The sequence below is a fragment of the Pholcus phalangioides genome, unplaced genomic scaffold, assembly GCF_987345545.1.
Source record: "Pholcus phalangioides strain wild (caught in Gottingen) unplaced genomic scaffold, Ppha-v1.0 ptg000008l_1, whole genome shotgun sequence".
In the NCBI taxonomy this organism is placed as follows: Eukaryota; Metazoa; Arthropoda; class Arachnida; order Araneae; family Pholcidae; genus Pholcus; species Pholcus phalangioides.
Genome location: NW_028301601.1, coordinates 244,699 through 266,226, shown reverse-complemented (window position 1 = coordinate 266,226; position 21,528 = coordinate 244,699). Strand labels below are relative to the sequence as shown.

The window sequence follows — 21,528 nt, the reverse complement described above, 5'->3', positions numbered from 1 at the left end:
TTTTAATTTTCTTTCCCATAAGAAGTGGCACATCTCCTACTGTACAACTCTCAGTTTTAATATTCAATAGTTTTTTTTATACTTTCACTGTTAAGCCCAGTTAATCAAGGTTCTACTGTATAGTAGTAACAGATTTATGAAAAATAATCAGCTATATACAGGGTGATTATATTTTAAGTTTTGATTCCAAACTATACAATAAGTACTTATCAGAATGAATTGAAAATTTGCATGGATACTCCTGAAGCAGTGGAAGTTTCTTTCGCAAAAGGGTAAAAAGTGCAAGTAGTGCAAAATGCGCAAGTAGATGATGCTGTACTTGGCCAGCAGTATAATCTATTTTGTGCAACCACATCATTTCAGCACTTCCACAGCATTAGTGTGTAGATAGAACTTCTATCAAGATGCACATTGCAATACCAGCAAAGCAGCTGGTGAAGACCCACTTTGATAGGATGCACCTTAACTCTTGCAACTTCTGGCTGTGTGGAGTACCTCAAAATGTTACAAACAGTGGTCAGATTGCAAACTTTGGTGAATTGCAATCTCTAGCACATTCCCTATATGTTAGAAGTTTCTCAGAAATATTAACGGGGGGGGGGGGCACACGTTTGGTTTAATAAAGCTGAATTGCAAACACATCCACATCATGACCATGGCATACTCCGATTCTGTTGTTGAACAAAAATTTTCGTGCTTTCACCTTCAGGTTGGAAAATATATTTAACATTTCTTAAGTAAGTTGTAGTTATTTGTTGAATTACTTTGTTTTTTGTGATGTTTCCATGAATTATGAAATCGTGCAATACTATAATTAAGGTATCATTTTGCCATGACTGGCTATCGTTTCCATTCTGCGAGCAAATTTCCCACATGTTGGATGATGTCATTAATTTTACATTTTTAAGTATTTCTTCCCCTTTACCAAATAAAATAGAATTTTTTAAGGAATATTCATGCCAATTTTCAAGTCATTTTGACAATCGTTCTTTTTTTAGTGTTTTGAAATCAGAACCTCAGTTATAATCACCCTGTATATCGTATAAATCATTGCTAATTAATCGACATTATTTATGCTTCATTAAAAACATTATATTCACATAATTTTTATTACGTTTTGCAAAATAGTTTCCTAATTAAGTATACTGAAAATAACTGGAGAAAAACCTTTATATATTATATGATTAATAATATTAAAAGAATTTTCAAACACACAGTAATCCATTGAGTTAAGTAAAAAATAATTACATTGCAAAAGTTGGTTTTTGTTGAAATGTAAGAAATATTTATTGATTGATTAGTATGGGAATAGTATTAATTACATTAATAAACATTTTATTTCAGTCAATTATTAGAAGTTTGAATGATTTTTCAGAAATTTCATTTTTTTTAATGTTAATACTATATTTAAAACAAAAAACCGGTTTAAACCGGTTCAAAACAAACAAAAACAATTAAAACAAAAAACCCAAAAAACCAGGTTTTTTGGGTTTTTTTTCAAAAAAAAACCGTTTTTTTTACTAACCCTGATTGCAGACATAAAAAAAATCAGGAATTAAAACAATAATTTTTTTTAAAGCCAAAATTTACAATTATCTGAGAGCCATATCAGGTTATCAAGCTATGGGATTGCACTTGAAATCTGAACTGTCTTGAGATTAAATATTAGATTTATTGAAAAATGAAAGATATATAGAAATGGATAGAAATTTGTCACATGAAAATTAGAAAAATTCATTAGATATGACTACAGAATGAAATTGAACTTATGTAATAATCAAACACTAATATTCAAGCTCAGCTGCACCTCTTAACCTTCCATAATATATAACTAATTTAGCTGCCATATTTGTGCCAAGATGATAATAAAAAAAAAAGTGTTAGGCCAGGATTACACTACAAAAGTTTTCTCTAAAATTTATTTTATAAAATTTGAAAAATTCATCCAATAAGATTATTGGTTGCATTTTCTCGAACGTAATCGATGAGCTTTATTGGTTGGATTCTTCAAATTTTATAAAAGGGATTTTATTCAACTTTTCTAGAGCAATCCCAGCCTTAAAGACAATCTTTTGATAAGCCTTCTTCTTCTTCCAGTGGTTTTTCTGACTGCTGTCCATCATGCGATAGGATTGCATATATAGCTTGAATTTATTCAGTGAAATATTAGCTTCAAGCCTCATAAGAGCAACAATTTAAATTCAATAAAAATTTTGGGTTTTGAGGTCCTTTATCATCATATAGGCATAATCTGTATTTGTGAAATTGTGTTCTGTTAGTCATGTGTAGGTGCTACATAGTGGCCTCATTTTGTTCAGATATTTTCCTTTACTTAAAATTGATTTTTAAATTTCTAAATTGTGAATGAAAAATAGAAAGTTCACTTAAAAATAAATTAAAAAAAAACATTTGAAAAGTCAAAATGGAACAATTTCAGGGTTCATACTCATTTTCGTAAAAAAATTTCCCTGACTTTTCCAGGTTTTCCAGTCAAATTTTCAAAAAATTCCAGGTTTTTTTTTAAAAATCAAAAAAATTGATATAAATTAATAAAAATTTAGAAAAAATTAATTATATTATAAAATTATTTATATTAATTATAAAATTAATAGTTTCAATTACAATACCATAATGACATCATAATCGTAGATTTTTTTACACACATTTATGCTTTTCAAATACACCTGATGGAGAAGAAAAATGGAACACAATTAAGGAATGAAAGATTTCCCTTTTCGGCAATTTCAATGCCAACAAGATTTAAGCCTTTACAGTTGTTTCCTTTGTGACATAATTAGTCAAAGATGTAGCTGGTTTCACTGCATCAAAATTCTTTACAGTTGGCTTGCACTCGCGTAAGCGCTAGAACCGAGAAGCTATGCAATTGGGGGTTGTTCACTGAACTCTGATTTAACGTGCTTGGCATAGTTCTGGATAACTTATCTGCCCATGTTGCGAGTTTTACTGCAAAGCTGCCACCATGCTTTACACGGGTCATTTTTGACTGCTTCGACCCAATCAGCCTACTGATGATCCGCTCAGACAAGTTTTCTTACAACGTATTGTTTTCAAATAAAAATACCCACGTGGAAAATCAAAACATACCCGTGCGTCATCTGTCGTTCCTAACTGGTCAACTTACGAAATTATCGCAACTGCGCTTTGTACCTATGGCTTTCTACGATGCGTAGTTATGATGTTTCTGGGGAAGCGCTAGAAAAAGTTACGATAAAGTCATAGCAATACGCTTTTACAAGCGGACTTACGAAATTCTCATTCCTCCATGGCAGTATCTAACGCTTTTTGCGATACATTGCAATATTTTACGGATTATCAATATTTACGATGTTATCGGAATTCCCTTTTTCATCCTGACGGATTTTTTTTTCCTCATTATTATTTTTGATCAATCTTTTTTCCCGATCAGCAGACAATCGTGACGATTTTCCAGGTCGTTGTTTGAAATTTCCAGGTTTTAAAGCAAAAATGGGCCATTTTCCCTGACTTTTCCAGGTTTTCCCTGACCCGTACGAACCCTGAATTTGCATTAAATAAGCATTAGACCATTGATATTTATTGACATCATTATAATGTTATCTAATAAAAAATATTTAAGTTGAGTTTAACAATAATGCAATGATTGTGACTGTGCATATATTCGGTACCTTCAATATAATGTATTTTTTAAAGAAATGTGTTCTGACAGATTCAGCAGGATTTTGGACCATCACAGTCCCAAGTGCAGTACCTGCTTCACAATCATAAATGAAAAATAAGATGCGAAGTAGAAAAAATAACATTTATAACAAACTAGAAAATTGAAAACTGTTTATTTTAAGTTATACTTGTATGAATGATATTAATTTACCATCAGATTTCCAGCTTAAAACCATCAATTTGTTGAAGCAATCAACTTAAAAAATAAAATAAAATGACACCTTTTGAAAGATTTTTGATTTAGTTAGTTTTATATTCTGCTAGCATTTTTTCTTTTTAATATGTTAGTATCATGAAAAAAAATCTAAGTATTGTGAAATATAAATTAGTTTTCATTGCCTGAAACATTTACAACAAAACAACCTTTGGTATAATCACCTCTAATGACAACTTTAGTTTGAGAATATTCTCAGAATATTCTCCAGGTCATGATGAGAGGTTTTAAAAGTTTGATTATAAAGATTTTAGAAACCTTTAGATTAAAACCTTAAAAAATTTTAAAATTAGATAAATTTTCAGAAATAAGTTCACAACAAAAGAAACCAAAGTTGTTTGATGAAGGAAGCTATTCTTATATAATCACCTTCATTTTAAGATACAGAACTATTGTTTTCTTCAATGCACATACACTTAAATTCTGTATCACTCACATTTCTTTAAAAGTTGTGCAATTCAGCCCTGTTGGTTTAAATTTCTTGCTTTCAAACATTAATATTGTAGTCTACAAACTAGAGATGTAAAATTCTCGAGAATAATCTTTCGGAGAATATTCTCTGGGGACTATTATAAATAACTTGAGAATATTCTTATAAGTTCTTGATGAGAATATTCTCCTGTTATTAAATTTATAATTTAGTTATATATAATATTCTTTCTCTGGAAGGACTACTTTCATAAATTACTCTGAAGTTATTAATAACTTCAGAAGAATATTCTCAAATATTATCCTCGATGAGAATATTCTTCAGTTACGGAAATCTTTCCAGAGTGTATTATCAAGAATATATGTAATAACATGTTTTATAATAAATAATCTCGATAAATAACTTGAGAATAATTATTATTTTCAATAAGAATATATTCTCTAGTATAACCAAACTTTTAAAACCTCTCATCATGATCTGGAGAATATTCTCGAACTAAAAGTTGTCATTGGGGTGATTACACCAAAAATTGTTTTGTTGGAAATGTTTCAGGCAACGAAATCTGATTTATCTTTCACAATATAAATAAAATTAATTAAAAAATTCAAATCATTTAAAAGAAAAATGAATATTCTCAATTATTCTCAAATCTTTACATCTAGGAGAATATTCTCACCTCACATCTCTACTATAAACTGCAATATACCCATCTTTTTTATGGGAAGAGAGATGGGGACAGAGAATATTCTTGAGAATAATTCTCTCAAAGGACTAATATTATAAATTACTAGAGAATATTCTTATTGAAAATAATTATTCTTTTCAAGTTATTTATCAAGATTATTTATTATAATAAATATTATCACATATATTCTTGATAATACTCTCTGGAAAGATTTTGGTAACTGAAGAATATTCTCATCAAAGAGAATATTCTCCGAAAGATTATTCTCGAGAATTTTACATCTCTAGTCCTGATATCATATTAAGATGCATGCACTTTATCAATTTGATCACAATAATACTATCAAACCACGATGTTTAATAACGTATAATTTATCTTACGATTATTTTATTATTAAACACGGAAAACAAAGCGACACTCACTTCATTGAAGGATAGGGAGTTCATTTCGGCACACAGAGTAACCTCACTATTCATTTCGCTGTACTTCATAGTAGAAATCGCTATCATGAGTTCCTTCAAACAAAGAACCCACAGATTCAATCATAAACAGTCTGAAACAATAAATGAGAACACATATCAGATACATAGAAACATACACACGAAAAAAAAAAAAAAAAAAAAAAATGAAATTCAAATCAAAACAACTCAAGATGGGAGAAAAAAAGTATTAAGATGGAAAAAACAATAGTTAGGTACATTAAATTTATATTGTTATTGTTTTAATTTTTTACATAAATACAAGATGAAACAAAAAATCAGCCAAGGGGCCCCTAGAGACCCATACTGGATGATACATTGCAAACTTATAATGAATAATAACGAACACAGTTACTTAATAGTAAACAACATCAACAAACTAAAACGGAAAAACGAAATATTAGAAAAATACATACACACACAAAATGGGGAGGGGGTTTAAAAAAAAATAATAAATCAAATGTCAAAACAAAACTTCCACATAATTTGTAGTATTTCTGGCAACAGCAAGGAGTGTAATTTTATGAAATACACATTGCATGATTTGCAGATAAGTATATGCAAATAAAAATCAATGTAATGTTGCAATGCGTAAGATCAAATAGATTCATAATTTAACTGATTGAGGAGCACAGGCAAATCAAAAGAAATTCTCGATGTCACTGATGAAAAAAGATATTGCTTCATGTGCCTTTTGAAAGGTAATAAGTTAGTTATGTTAAGGATATCGGTGGTAAAGAGTTGAAAAATTTCGGGATGAGGTAAGTAAAATGCTTCTTCAGAAGAGTTTTGTGGATAAGTGGTAGAGAGTATATATTGTTCAATCTATTTGAGAAACGGGAACTGTTCAGAGGTAAAGCAAATTGTCATTTAAAAATAATTATAGTAGATTTGTAGAAATAAAGCTGACGTAGGGAAAGGATTCTAAGACTGTGAAAAAGTCGTTTTGAAGGAGTCAAATAGTCACTTGCGATGAGTCTTATTGCTCTTTTTTTGGAGTTTCATTATTGGTGTAAGATTTGAAATGAAGTCGCCACCCCAGATAACTAAACCATATAACAGAAGGGAATGAAATAATAAGTAATAAAGTGTTAACATGAACGAGTGATCTATATATGGTTTTAGATAATATAGTTTGTAAATTACATAGCGAAGTTTACTTTGCAAATATTTTACATGAGTTTTCCATCTGAGGTTATGATCAATATGATTACCTAAGTATTTAATCGTGGAAACCTGTTCGAGACTGGCAGTTACAAGTTGAAATATTTTGGCAATTATTATTGTGAAATATCAGATTATGGTTGAAGTTTATATTAGTCATAGAAGAGAAGTACATAAACTTAGTTTTTGTTACATTTATTTGTAAGTCATTACTAATAAACCAATTACAAATTATTAATAAATCAGCGTTTATTGAACTTGCATGTGAATGGTCGTCATCAGTTGAATAAAGCAATACTGTGTCATTTGCAAATGTTATGATTTTACCAGTTAATTCAATGTTACAAAGGTCATTTATGAATATATTAAATAATAATGGTCCCAGATCAAAGCCCTGAGGTACAACTTTGATTGTTTCTAATGGATTACTAAGATTATATCCAACTTACGAGACCCAGTAGCAGGTAAAGTCTTAATAATTTTTGAAATTTCTTCCGGAAAAAATGGAGTGAGGTATATTGAGTTGATTATGTGTGACTAGATATAGTGTTTATAATCATCATTTATATTAATTTTGAGTGGTGAAATGTTAACGAAGTGGGCATTGAAATTTTGGGCGAGGGTGTTGTTATCACAGTTTGTTGGTAATAAATTTTGATTATTATCTTTGAATATTATTTCATCCAATAACTTCCAGTGTTTTTTAGATGTGTTACATTTCGAAAATAGTTTGGAGTAATAATTATTTTTAGCAATTCTAATTTGGGACTTGACCATACGAGCAACATTTTTATAAGCTATATTCATAGAAACATCAAAAGGGTATTTTCGAGATTTTTTGCATAGATTTTGTTTTATTTTTATAAGATGTTTTAGTTCGAGTGAGATCCAAGGTTTCTGTTTATATCTATTATCAATCTTATTATTTTATATCTTGTGTGGTTGACGTTTCTAGTATGGTTTTGTATGGTTTCTGGTATGGTTTTCAAGCGATCCAACGAAAAAGACATTCGACATCGATGTCCGTGGAAAAAAAAGAACAGTTTCTCTGGACAGACTGAAACCCGCCTTCCTGGCCTCAGATGTGAACGATTCCAGTCCGTCACAAATAATAATTACCTTGCCTACGCCTCCCATTCCTCAAACAAGGTAAACACGTTCTGGACGAACTGTCCATTTCCCAGACCGTTTTGAACCATAAGTTCGCTACTGGGGGGGGGGGGGAAGAGAGAGAGTGCGGCAGCTCACCAAAGACTGTGGCCAACAGTTGCCAAGTGCGGGGACTGCGTGAGAGGATTTTTGTGACTCGACGCAGACCTGAAGATAATACTGATTCAACATGTTATGTTCTCGATGATACAATAAAAGTAGATAGTTACAAATATTAGAAATCTGGATTAAAAGAGTTTTATTGCCATGATACTGACAATCAAATTTTATGATAATATATTGTACATTTCATTACTACTTAAAAAAAAAACAATTTTTTTTCAACACTTGTTACAATTTGACAACTAATCAAGAGACTGACGACCATTATTTACTCTCAACTAGTAATGCATCATAAAATTTATACAAATACAACGCCACAACAGGCAAAATGCTCAACGAGGTGGCTGATAAAAAGATGCCCATAAAAATATGGATGTCATATATTTAAAAAAAAAAAACAAAACAGCAGCCCAATTAACACAAATTATAAACAATATATATACATGATAAAATATTATACAATGCCCATAAAGAATACTATTGTTGTCTTATTCTAAGAATGGATAGCTTCTCGATTTACCCCAACATGTTTATCGTATTTCTTTTTAAACGTGTCAATTGTCTTACAATTTACTACCTCTGGGGGTAAGCTATTCCATTTATTAACAATCCTATTAGAGAAAAGTTCCCTGCGACACCATAACCTTGCATTGTCCCTCACCAATCGATACTGGTGTCCCCTTGTAAAAGCAGTCAATTGGCGGTGTACTAAAAGTTCATGGTCCACCCTATCCATCCCATTGAAAATTTTAAATACTTCAATCATATCTCCTCGACACCCGAGTCCATCCAATGTAAACATATTCAAAAAAATGAAGTCTCTCTTCATAACTCAAGTCCTGTGTGCCAATAAAGACACGCGTAGCTCTTCTCTGTACCCCTTCAACCAATTCTATGTCCCTCTGTAGGTATGGTCTCCAAAACCTTACAGCATACTCCAGTCCAGGACGAACTAAGCCTCGAAAAAGTGGAAGAATGACTTTAGGAGAACGATGAGAGACCTTTTTGAAAATGAGACCACAAGCATTCTATTTGATTTTTTGACCACCGCTGAACAATGTTCAGAAAACCTAAGTCGCTCGTCAATGAGAATTCCCGAATCGGTGACCCTAGTTACATCCGGAATAGTGACACCATTCACCTCGTAAGAGAACCGTGGGTTGTTCGAACCAAAATGAGCGACCATGCACTTATCAATGCTAAACGTCATGCTCCATTCATTTGCCCATGCTGCAATCCTGTTTAAGTTGGTCTGGAGCAACTCCCTATCGCTTTCATTCCCGATTACCCCCATTAGCTTCACATCATCTGCGAATTTGCTAGTAATCCCATCGATACCCTGATCGAGTTTATCGATAAAAAGTGAAAAAAGTATGGGGCCAAGGACACTTCCTTGAGGAACTCCACTTGTGACGTCTGTCCAACCAGAGAATTCCCCGTTCACCATAACTCGTTGTGACCTATCTCTTAACCATGATTCTATCCAATTCAGCTAGTTGCCCCCAATTCCAATCTCGTGTAAACGCTTCAAGAGTTTACCATGATGGACCCGATCGAATGCCTTCTAGAAATCAAGGTAAACTACATCTACATTTTTGCTCTTAGCCAAAAGCCTTAGTCACGTGATCATAGAAGCAAAGGAGGTTAGTTACACATGACTTCCCCTTCCTGAACCCATGCTGATTATCCGACAATACATTATTCTCGTCTATCCACTTCACAAACTGCCTTTTGATAGTAATTTCCAAAATTTTCGAGAGGGAGCTCGTCAAACTCACTGGACGATAATTTGACACCGCTTCTTTACTACCCTTCTTAAATATCGGAACAATGTTAGCAAGTTTCCAACCTCTTGGGACGATACCCTCAGCAACACTACTTCTGTATATCTGTGCGACTGGCCCCAACAATTCATTAGCACATTCCCTGAGGAGCCTGGGATAGATATCATCTGGTCCTGGTGCTTTGCTTGCACATACATTTCTTAGAAGATTTAGGACCTCCACGTCTTCTACTTGAATATCGTTCAGGATTTTATACCTCATGTAACACCCGCATATCGAATATCATTATCTCCATTAAAAACCGACGCGAAAAAGTCATTGAAAGCACTACACATGCCTACATTGCTCTCTACCCTAGAGCCTCCTATCAAAAGGGGGACAACTGTCCCCTTACATCCATTATTGACGTATCGAAAAAATGATTTTGGGTCAGAGCCAATGTTATATGCCAAACTAGATTCAACTTCCTTTTCACTATCCCTTATCGCTTTCTTCAGCAGTCTTCTTTTATCAGTAAACAATGATAGGTCACCTCGTCCACTTTTATACTCTCTGAATGCTCTTTTCTTTTCAAGATAAAGGTTCCGCACGCTATCCGTGAACCATAGAGGGTGTGATGTACAAACACGCTTTTTTCGAACAAAGGGTATGACGTCGTGCAAAACAGAGGACAGCTTCGTACTAAATTCTTCCCATTGACTTACCACCCCTACTGATTCCAACCGGTCTTTGAAAACTTCCGCTAACCTTCCTCTCAAAACATCAAAGTTAGTTCTTCGAAAACAAGGAACCAATCTTTTGTTATCAACCTTACCCGAGAAAAAGGTACAGTGAAATCTGATGATACGATGATCACTGGAAGAAAACTCTTCACCCACTGAAACATGTTCAACTAGATCCTCAAAACTGGTAAGAACTAAATCCAAAATAGCAGTACCCCTAGTGGCTTCTGATACATGCTGATACAAAAAAATTTTGAGCACCAACTTAAGAAAGTTTCTTTCATACTGATTTCCAGATGAAAGGTTTTCCCAATCAATACCTGGGTAATTGAAATCGCCTAGTATGAGAACCCTCTTACGTTTACACGTGTAGGAAATTTTGTCATGCAATTTGGCGATGTAGATTGGATCCCTATTCGGTGGATTGTAACAAACCCCAACAATAAGTTTATGACGTCTTTTGTTCTCAAGTTCATGAAATATAAGTCATTCATGACTTATTTTTCTTCTTTAGATGTTATTGACCCCTTTCAGTATCTCAATTTTATTTATACAATAATGTTGGCCAAGGCCCATACATGAAAATATGACTGATGGTGACAGAAGTAATGTTTTACATTTTTGCGAAAATATAAAGGGCATGGATGAATCAATGACAATGGAGGGGTGTGTTAGTTAGCTATGATATGCATAAAGAAACTAAATTTAAAGCAGTCTATGGAAGTATATATAGAAATAGGATTTATCTTACGTGGATGGTCAAGTCTGCAAGAGAAACATGTTAGCTTAGAAATAATAATGGAAGTATCAAAATTTAGATGTCCACGGAAAATTTTAAAAAACATGGTTAATCTTAACTTAGCTAATCTGCACTATTTTCAATGCATTGCAATGTGACACTAGGGTTGTGAGAAGAACTAGGTAGTGAAAAAGAGAAGCACGTGACTTTAGCTCCTGAAAGTTTGGGTTCAATTAAAAAAAAACTGATGGTTCTGGTTACATAGTTAAAGGTTTTATTTTCTACTGATCAGGACACTTTTGGATACATTTTCTGCAGGGTTTAAAAAATTTGGAGAAAAAAATTCAGGCACCATCTTGACTTAGAATTTTCATTATCCTAATTCATTTATTTTACCACAACCAATCTATTTGCTACAGTTCTGGATGCAACTCAAGGTTCAGATACAATTATGCAGAAGTGGGTGTGTTTGTGTGTGAACAATTGTTCCCTTATTTTGTATGGTCAATTTTATTAATCAAATACATAGTTTAATCATTTGATCATTTTTGCCGCACCACGGTCATTTTCTGCACACGAGGGCTAATTAGACCGGGACCTACAATTTATTGTCGATTCCGAACGGCAGGCTTGTTTTTTATACTCATCGAGAGGTTGGTGCACTAACCCCTCGATGGGGGACTCCCTGCGGTAGCAATTTTTGCTGCGGTCAAGTCGCCGTTTTTTGTTGTATCCCTGTGTCAGGAAAGTTTTCTGACAAGGACGAACCGGGTATCAAACTCGCGACACCTCTAAACATCCTTTGGTACTTTAGGCGAGCATCTTATCGACCGGGCTACCGTGCCCTACATAGTTTAATATGCACCAAAAATGTATATTTCCACATAATATAAGATATATATAAAGGATGTACACACATGTTTAAGTTAGATATTTTCACTTTTTCAGGTTATGGAATAAGGAAATTCGATCATCCTCCCATTTTGCCTTTAAAAAAACCTGCCCAGGATGTGTGTGAACAATTATTCCCTTATTGTATGGTCAATTTTATTAATCAAATACATAGTTTAACATGCAGCAAAAATATATATTTAGACATAACATAAGATGTGCACATACATGTTTAAGTTAGATATGTTTAGGTTGTGGAGAAAATTCAATTCTTCCCATCTTGCCCAAAAAACCTGCATGGGATGGATTTTTTTAAAAATAAAAAACCTGGATTTTTTATACAACTCTGGTTTATTGAGACATTTCTAGCAGATATAATTCATGGGCGGAGATACAGGCGGGAGGGGGGGGGGATTGTCCCACCCAGCATCAAAGGTGGAGTCAACTGATCTAATGTATATATGAATTGACATCATCATCATCGTGCCCCCCCCCCAGACTTCCAAGTCTATTTCCGCCTATGATATAATTGATATGTTTATTCAAGGGCAAGTCTGTAGAAATTATGACACCAAGGTTGTGGAACACTAATATTCAGGAACCTAGGATATAGTGCAGTTATTGGTAAAGTAAAAAAATATTCAAGACGTGAAAGTTTATGTGAAACTTTCATCAGAACTGGTTTAGTAATGTGGAGCAGCATTCGTCATGTGGAGCACCACTGTAAGATGGAATTGCGATAATGTTGAATAAGTTCTTGAGCTGACCTCTTTCACACAAAAGATATACTCCACATAATGAAATATTATCAGTAAATTTTTAATTTATGGGGAAAATTCCAATTAATACAATATTTAAAATTAGTTTGTTGTGCTTAGATTTACAGAGATTTACATACCTCAATATTATTTGGCTTAAGATTTACACTGATATTTGAGTAAATAGGCCAAATACAGAATAGCAGCAGAATATTCATCCCATCTCTAGCTAGAAATCACAAAAGGCTGAAAGGACTGTCACTTCAGAAAAAAAAAATGTAGCAGAGGCTGTACAGGTTGTTATTAAAGAATGAAATGCCTATAAGAACTGTGTAAGAACTTTTGATTCAAAACTAATAAAACTTTTTTAAAAAGTGGGAAGCTAAGAAGTGAAAAAGTGATCCTGATAAAATAATACCAGTAGAGAATAATTTTTGCAGCAAGTATGCTGTTAGACAAGCAAAATAGAGAGAAGAACAACAGAATATGAGAAGTGGAACAGAGTGTGTTTCTGTCACAAATACAAACACACACAAAGGACACAACAGAAAAATTTCTTAATGAGGTGGATGGAAAAGATTCCCATAAAAAATTTAGATGTCAGCTCTGAAGAAATGTGTGAGTAAATAAAAAATAATGCAGCTATGAAAAATAGTCTGTTTTTATGAGTATTTATGTGTGTTCACAAGTGCCCCAGTGTTCATGACTACTGCCTTAGTGGAGCACATGTGAACAATTTCAACCACACACATTCTTCAAATTCCTATACAAATAAAGAAATCAATTTTTAAATAATCTGAAAAAATTCCTGAGTGTAGAAAACGAAACATTGTTATGAATCCTTTTTTGATCATTTTGTTTACAAAAGCTTATAAAAACCAGCCTTATGTGTGTAAAGTGTTCACATGTGCCCCCTTCCCTCCCATAAGTAATTTTGTCAGAAGCAAAACATAAACAATATAGTTAATTTCATGGTGTCAAATTCCAGACTTAAAAAATTTGCAGTTTATCAAGTGATGAAATATTTTTCCCCAAGAAAACATGCCATAAAAATAAAAGGAAAAACTAGAGACTTTTTTCAGGATAGCATGAACATATGACCCATTTTGCCAGAACGTTGCAGTATATTTTGCTATCATGAATGTTTATTGAATGTCCTATTTTTTCAGTATTTTTAACATCCTTTACTGAAATCAACAATTAAAATTATTTTGTCAACTTGAATACGAAAATGATTACCATGAATATGAATATTGCATCTTACATATTTGTCTTAATTAAAACTTTTTTAGTAGAGTTCATTTAAATCCACTGTTATTTGTAGTTGCGCTTCATTTCTCATCATTTGAAGTTTTTTCCAGCAACTTTCTTTACTCACTTTTGGCATCATATTGTACCCCTCATATCAGAAGCACGGACGTGCAAATTTCTGAAACATGGGAAATAACGTTTCAATGTTTATTCCACCCCTGTTGCTCTATGAGTGTCACTTCCCTAAAATATTCTGTAACAAGTGTTTCAATAGGGGTTAAACACTCATGTTGACAAAATTTAGATATGAAAATAAGGGATCCAACTAGCTGATAAACCCAAAAAAGCAAAAACTTGCACAAAAAATTATATTTGATGGCAATTCAAAATTTCCCAAATTTTTACTGAGAAAACACAATTAGCCTGGAGTTGCAAGGACTGGCAGAGCATTTTCTTTTTAAGGGTTTTTCATTCAAGCAAAGCACACAATTTCAGGATTTTCAAGAATTTTTTCATAAAGAGACAGAAAAATCAGAAGGATTTGGTTTTTAACCAGAAGATTTTAACAAGGCTAAACAATCTGAAGTATTTTTTGGCAACTATGTAATTTTTTTTACAAAAGAAGTGAAATTTAAAATTTAGGTTCTTCCTTACACAATTTGTATTGTGTTAAGGAACCGGGAAACGGATTCAAATTTCATCAGCTGGGCAGACCACTGGTAACAAACCACTACACTGTAGCAAAATAAAAAAATAATAAAAAAACCACACTCCTTGTGAGACACATTCATAATTACAGTAAAATCTCTCTTTTACAAACACCAATGGGACAAAATCATTTGTACATAAAAGAATGGTGACATTAATCAGAGGTGTTTGAAATGTCTACTTTTGTTATACAATGGGAAATTATTATTTAGCCATAAAAGTGGGGTGACCACATCTGAGGGAATTTTACTGTAGCTTGAAACTTCTTTACAAAAACTAGGCTACATAAAAGTAAAAACAAATATTTAGCGACAAATAAATTCAAACTCAATACAGAAGCTGCAACAAAAAGAAACAATACTAAATCAAACCTTAAAGATTCCAACACATCAAATTAACTCTATATATACTCCTTTATACCTTCTTCAGAGCGTAATAAAACCTCATAGAAAATCCATCCCGCAAGAATCAAATAATGATGAATAAATGACTAATACATTTTGTAACTTACTAGCAGCTTAGTTAACAAAGAAAAAAAATTATTGCCAAGATTATTTGATGCAACACACCACACACACTCCATGATGGGAATATTAAGACTAAGTTATAGGAAAGAAGAAAAAGGTTTAATTTGTTAAAGAAATATCAAGAGGATTTCCTCCTTAAAGAAGCCATGTGCAACGGAGTGCGACCCCTTTTGCAACAGAAACTCCATGGCTTATGCTCTACTGATCTTATTCCAGCTCCCATACATAGACAAACATTACTAGTGAATGACCTCACTAACTCTTGCAGACACCCGATTGCAAAGGCATGCAAGGTCATCATTCCCTCTTACCTCCTCCTTCCTGAATAACAACTGCCGAGGAGAATTGGTGGAGGGGGGTATATATTCAAATAAGGCAGACAGAATAATGGAAAAGAAAGAACAGTAAATCACACAATCCATTATTTATTGTCAGAAAAAGAGTGATTGAACCATTTGTTCTTCCTTATCTAGTTCAAACAGTTTGCGGAGGAGGGGATGGAATAAAAATCATTCAAGAGCAATAAAGAGAAGGGGGGGGGGGGGGAGAAAACTGATCACAGGGAAAAATATTTCTAAGAAATCTACTGAAGATACATGTATATGGGAAAAAGTTCTCCCCATGCTGATTCGTGATTCTTGGCTGAGACAGTCTAAAACACATTATTTTGATTCTGAGTACTGTGGGAGATTTTCCCCAAAAAATATGCAATAAGTTATGAAATTCGCAATGCAAATTATAGCTTGAGACACTTAGTTTAAATAGACTATTAAGCCAATGTTATCTCTGTGTTTTCTTAAAAGTGGATCGAAACATAGATAAATATGGGAAGAAAAACCAGTAGGATTAGAGCAATTCCCACAATAAAGGAAATTAGATACCAACTCAATAAAGTGACAATCAAAATGCAGTCAAATATAAAGGGATAAAAATCACACACAACAAAAAGATTCTAAAGCACACCGGGCCAGGATTAGGAATTTTGTGGCCAGGTGCAAAAAATTTTTGCGGCCCCCTCTAAAAACATTTTATGTAGTCGCTCTTTGACTAATAAACTTTTCGAACCTAAATCTTGAAGAGAGAAAAAAAATTTTCAGGAAAAAATCATTTTTTTATTATTTCAGAAACGAGTTGATAGTTGGGATCATAATCAAAAGAGCCTGAAAGTTTAGGCACTAAAAATGGTTGAAATAGGCAGGCAGGAAGGCGCTAAGAATACCTAAAATAGGCACTAAAAAGGCATTTATAATTTATGGAGGGAAAAAAAATATAACTAAAAACTAAGGTATTAAGGGTCTAAAAACTAGCTGAAAAATTGGTTGCACTTAATCTGTCTGCCGTTTCTACTGTTTCAATAAAAATTTATAATAATTGCATTATTATCAAGGATTAATTGATTTCAAGTCCAAAATAAAGTATTTGAGGTCCCTAAGGTCAATTCCATGCACACCTTTGCCAGATACGGAGCCCGAAGAGAAAATGATCTGTAGGGTTCCTTCGAGTTATGAATAATTCTCGTTTATCTGATTGATTTGGAATAATCATTATCATTTACATAGTTGAAACATAGCTACCTTGTTCTATTATAGTAAAAAAAAAATTAATATTTCCACATATGCGGGACTTCTCCAAGTGCGAAGCCCTGTGTGGCGGTATCTGTTGCACACCTGTGTGGTTAAAATCCAAAGTTGAAATTTTCAAAAAACTAGAATCAGGAAAAACTCAGAGTGAACTCGTTAAAGAATATGGAGTTGCACGGAACCCATTTCAACATTTGCTGAAAATGAGGGAAATCCTTTTTCAGCATTTGAATCTTATGAACAAAGCAGAAAACGCATAAGAAATCAGAGATTCTGCGATGTGGAGGAAACAACTCTTGTGGTTTAAATCCCTCAATTTCACTCAATCCCATTATCAGGATCAATAATTCAAGAGAAAGCAAAAGATTTCACAAAAAGTCTCAATCAAGGAAATTAGGAATTATCCCAAGTATGAAAAAGTTTTACAGAAAATTACAGACAAAAAAATTGTGAATTTGTGGATGTTAGAATGGACGCAAAAATTTCTATTTTAGATGCTGTTGAAATGATTGATTCTGCATGGAACTCAGGCACGAGTGCCACGATTCCGAACTGCTTCCGTCATGATGGTTTTTGTTATGAGTCTTTGGAGAACGATTATTTCCCTGAAGATTCCTCCCAGATTAAGTGTGAAGAAAGCATAAGTAGCACTATGGGTGATTGTATCGATGATGAATTTGTGACTATTGACTCTGATCTTGCAACTTCAGGACTTTTAGCAGACGACGATATTCTAGAACCAATCACCCAAAGCAAGTGCTTCGTGTTTCGAAGCAATAGAATCACAGAAGGTTCAGATGAAGAAGTATCTGCACCATCTCTCCATAATGCATTAAAAACTCTAGATGTGATACGTCACTTCCTACACAGTCAGGAAAAAGCTGAACAATTGCGGTATAAACAGAATAGTGCAGAAAATTTTTTGTTTTCTCTTCGGAAAGAAAAACAAGCAAATATACTTGATTATCTTTCATGAGGTAAATTTTTTTATACGTTTTGATTCTATTTTGAAACAACCCCAAATTAAAATTAATGAGAATTAGCATTTTATTTGATACAATTGTTAGAATGTATGTAATTATGTACACAAAACGATTGGAAAAAAATTTAGAGTGAAACCCTGGTAATTCGACATCCACTTAAGTTGACATGTTTGTCGATACTTTTGGGGTGCCGAATTATGGAGAGTTTACTGTATTTTTATTTGAAGATAGAAAGTTATCATTATAAAATTTGAAAAATGGGCTGGAGACAGCTAGGTAATAAAATGGAAAGGAAAATTTTTTTGAGCAAATTAAAAAAAATCTAATGACAAAAACATTAAAAACAGAGTGGTGACTTGTTAGAAACATGAATATAAAGTGATAAAAAAAAAAGGTCTGTGTCAAATATATTTAATGTAAGCTACTGGGGACACAATTTAGGCCAATTTCATGAGAATTACCCTTATATATATTTAAAAAAAGATAAGTCTTACACAGTGAGAACCAGATGAGAATAGCCTTGGATTTGAAGAATATTGGCAATAAATAAAAACCAGAGATTCAGCACCAAAATTTCTCAACAATCTCAGCATGAGACTCCTCTAGAGAAGAAATTGCAGCCACATGCCAAATCTCTTCAACAACACAATAACGTATGTCAGCAAAGTAAGCAGCAAGATTATGTGAAAGTGATGACTCATGCCTGATAAGGTCTTCTCTTCCTCCTTGACCAATCAGTGTCCATCAGATGAGTTAAGCTAGACTTGACTCAACTAATGATACATATGCCAGTTTTATTCTCTATTTTTCTCTTCCAAAAATAACACTAGCAAGTTCATCAAAACATCAATCAAAATATCCCTGGACAGATCGTAAAGATCTCTTGGGAATACGTGGTGATCACATTTAAAATATATATATATATATATTGGTGACAAATAGAGCCTGGAATACATGCAAATACAATTGCATATTTTAACACTATTTATAGTAAGTTTGAATAAATGCATGACACAATGTAAATCACAAAAATTTTAGTGTATTTTTAGCATTTTTTTATATTTATTGCATTGTACTAAAATGTTTGGGAAATAATTTTAATCTTTTTATTCTTTAAATTTAATGAAATTTCTTTTTTTCAAGAAAATATTTCAACATTTAATATTGTTCATTTTGAGGCATGTTTTTAAGCATTTTTAAATGCATATTTTTGCACTTTTAAATACAAGCTTTTATTTTTGCACATTTTTTTTTTTTTGTTTTACTGCTTTGTCTTTGGTTAGACCATACACGTACTTCAGTGCTTTTATATAATATCCATATTTTTCTTTGGATGCATGTTTTTCATTTTAGGTCATGATTCCTGCATTTTTTAAATCCACCTGTTTTTAATTTTTTGAGCATATTTTCCTTCTTTAGGTTAACTTCAGAATTTTCAAATGAAATTTTTTTGCATTCCACGTACACAACAGGCAAAATTGCCCAGCGAGGTTGGCTGAAAAAAATGTACATAAAAAATATGGACATGTCAATATACCTATAATGTATATAAGGGCAGCATATTGAATTTTTAAGGCATATTTTTCATTTCATGTACATTTCGGTTTCTCTAAAATTCTCTAAATTTTCTAAAAGCACAATTCAGCATTTTTAGTGCATACTTCAGCATTTTTAAATTCATATGTACAGAATTCAAAAAGGCAGAAATTTAATTTTTATGCAGAATTTGGATTTCTGCGGTTTTCCAGCTTCAAGGTGCGAATGCGAGCCAGTCCACCTTTGAACGAGTCTCTCCACATAGTGCAGGCAGACCTACAACACGATACTGACATAACATGAAAATTCAAGTTATTTTAATTTTTACTTCAGAATATGAAAGACAGACAACATTGTGAACATGAAACAAGCCCAACTTGACAACATAAATATGTAAGGGTCACGCATATACTCAGAACACATATGCTGGCATGTGCTGATTAGTTAGAAATTCCATAGAGGAATGTGCACGAGCTGCATGTACAGTTAAGTAGTAGTAGCATTTTTAAATATGCATATTTCAACATTTTAAGTGCATATAATCCGGGCTCTAGTAATACATACTATATACATAACTATATGTGGTAAGTTCCATCAAGACTCCATCCATAGAACTAAACTAGACATTAAAAATACTTGTGACAGGACCATAGGTGTACGCAGAATTTTCTCAAGGGGGTTTGTTTTTTTCCTTCTCAGGGGGGGGGGGGGTGTTATGTCTTTTCCAGCAAAATAACACTATAATCTCTGCTTGGGGGGGGGGGGTTAAATATTTTAATTTTCTATAAAAATATTTTTCATTTTCTTCGTGTGGGGCGGGGGCCTTGGGCCCCCATACCCCACAGATTTTGCGTTTGGTGAAAATCTGGGTTTAGAACTGGGGTTTGGGCTCTGGACTAGAGGCGCTGAATTCATCCCTTATAACTGCTTCTTCTACATTACATGGGGTACCAAAACATGTGCTTGCCCTGTTTGAGAAAAAAAATATCTAGTTGCGGCTCTAGATAGATGGCACCACCTACTGAACACAAAACACGCTAAATGCTGGGTGCACACACACAAACACAAATCTGACATAGCTCCAATATTCAGGTGTGAAAATATGTGGCAGCTAAATAGTGACAGATCAGAGTGGTGGACTATCGGGGAGGAAAAATAAAATAATTCTATCAGGAAAAATAAAATAATTCTATCAGGAAATCGCTTCGAGAGGATTGGTATGAAATCCTTGCTCATATGAATAGATAGAATCAGAAGTATCTGAGAGAGAGTGTACTGTGTGTGAGAGAGAGAGAGAAAATCTTGTTTGCTTTTTAAATTTAAATCAGAAGATATTATTGAAAGATCTAAGATTTTTTTTAAAAAACGAAAAGTCAATCAGAAGGGAATTTATAGATTGATTTATTAGTAAATATATAAATGTGTGCCCTAACTTTTAATTACAGTGGATCCTGCTTATAATACTTTTCAAAAAACTGTCATAAAAAATGTTGTATGCAGGAAAACACTTCAAACAGAAAAACATAATAAGAATTACTTAAAGTTGAGACCATGAAAATCAATTGTACTAAGTGGAAAAATGTTCTAAATGGGAACGTTATAAACGGGATGAACTGTATATTTGGTTTAGATTTGTTATATGTGCTACATTCCATATGTTAAATTCTAATTAATGGACTTCTTTGCAAGCTTTTCCTACTGGTAGACAATGAAAGTAAATGAACCTTTGTATAGAACAGGTTTTTAGAAATGAATCATTTATTCATAGAGAGATATATCTCCTTCTCCTACCCAGAACATGACCTGCTGCTCTGTCTCAATGAAGAGAGATAAGCAGGTGATGAAAGACCTGGGCATGCTGGAAAAAAATTCACAGAGATACCAGTGAATTGTGGGGAAGTGGGCATACCTATTTCAAGATAATTTTTTTTCGAGAGGGACCCACTTTTACTGAAAAGGGACACAGATTTTTTGAATACCCTCCTAGGTCCCGGGACCCAGGTAAATTAAAGTACAGTGGCATCTCTGGCAAGGCTTTATTCTTCACTGAAATGAAGGTTTAAAATTATTTTACTAACTTATAAATTA

General features: G+C 33.1%; 1 protein-coding gene across 3 annotated transcripts in view; it reads right to left on the bottom strand.

The window, feature by feature from the left end:
- The window catches only part of LOC149083460 (ras-specific guanine nucleotide-releasing factor RalGPS1-like), a 120,525-nt gene that overhangs the window by 93,721 nt on the left and 5,276 nt on the right, over positions 1-21,528 (bottom strand). Inside the window, exons 1-2 of one of the 3 annotated variants that reach the window (XM_089233975.1) lie at positions 18,399-18,559; positions 5,469-5,599 (exon numbers count right to left, since the gene is read on the bottom strand). In XM_089233975.1, coding sequence (XP_089090101.1) covers positions 5,469-5,555 — 87 coding nt within the window. In that variant the 5' untranslated portion in view covers positions 5,556-5,599; positions 18,399-18,559. Of the gene's footprint in view, positions 1-5,468; positions 5,600-15,234; positions 15,315-18,398; positions 18,560-21,528 lie in introns of those variants that run through there. The other 2 variants (XM_089233973.1, XM_089233974.1) reach the window with 2 other exon arrangements.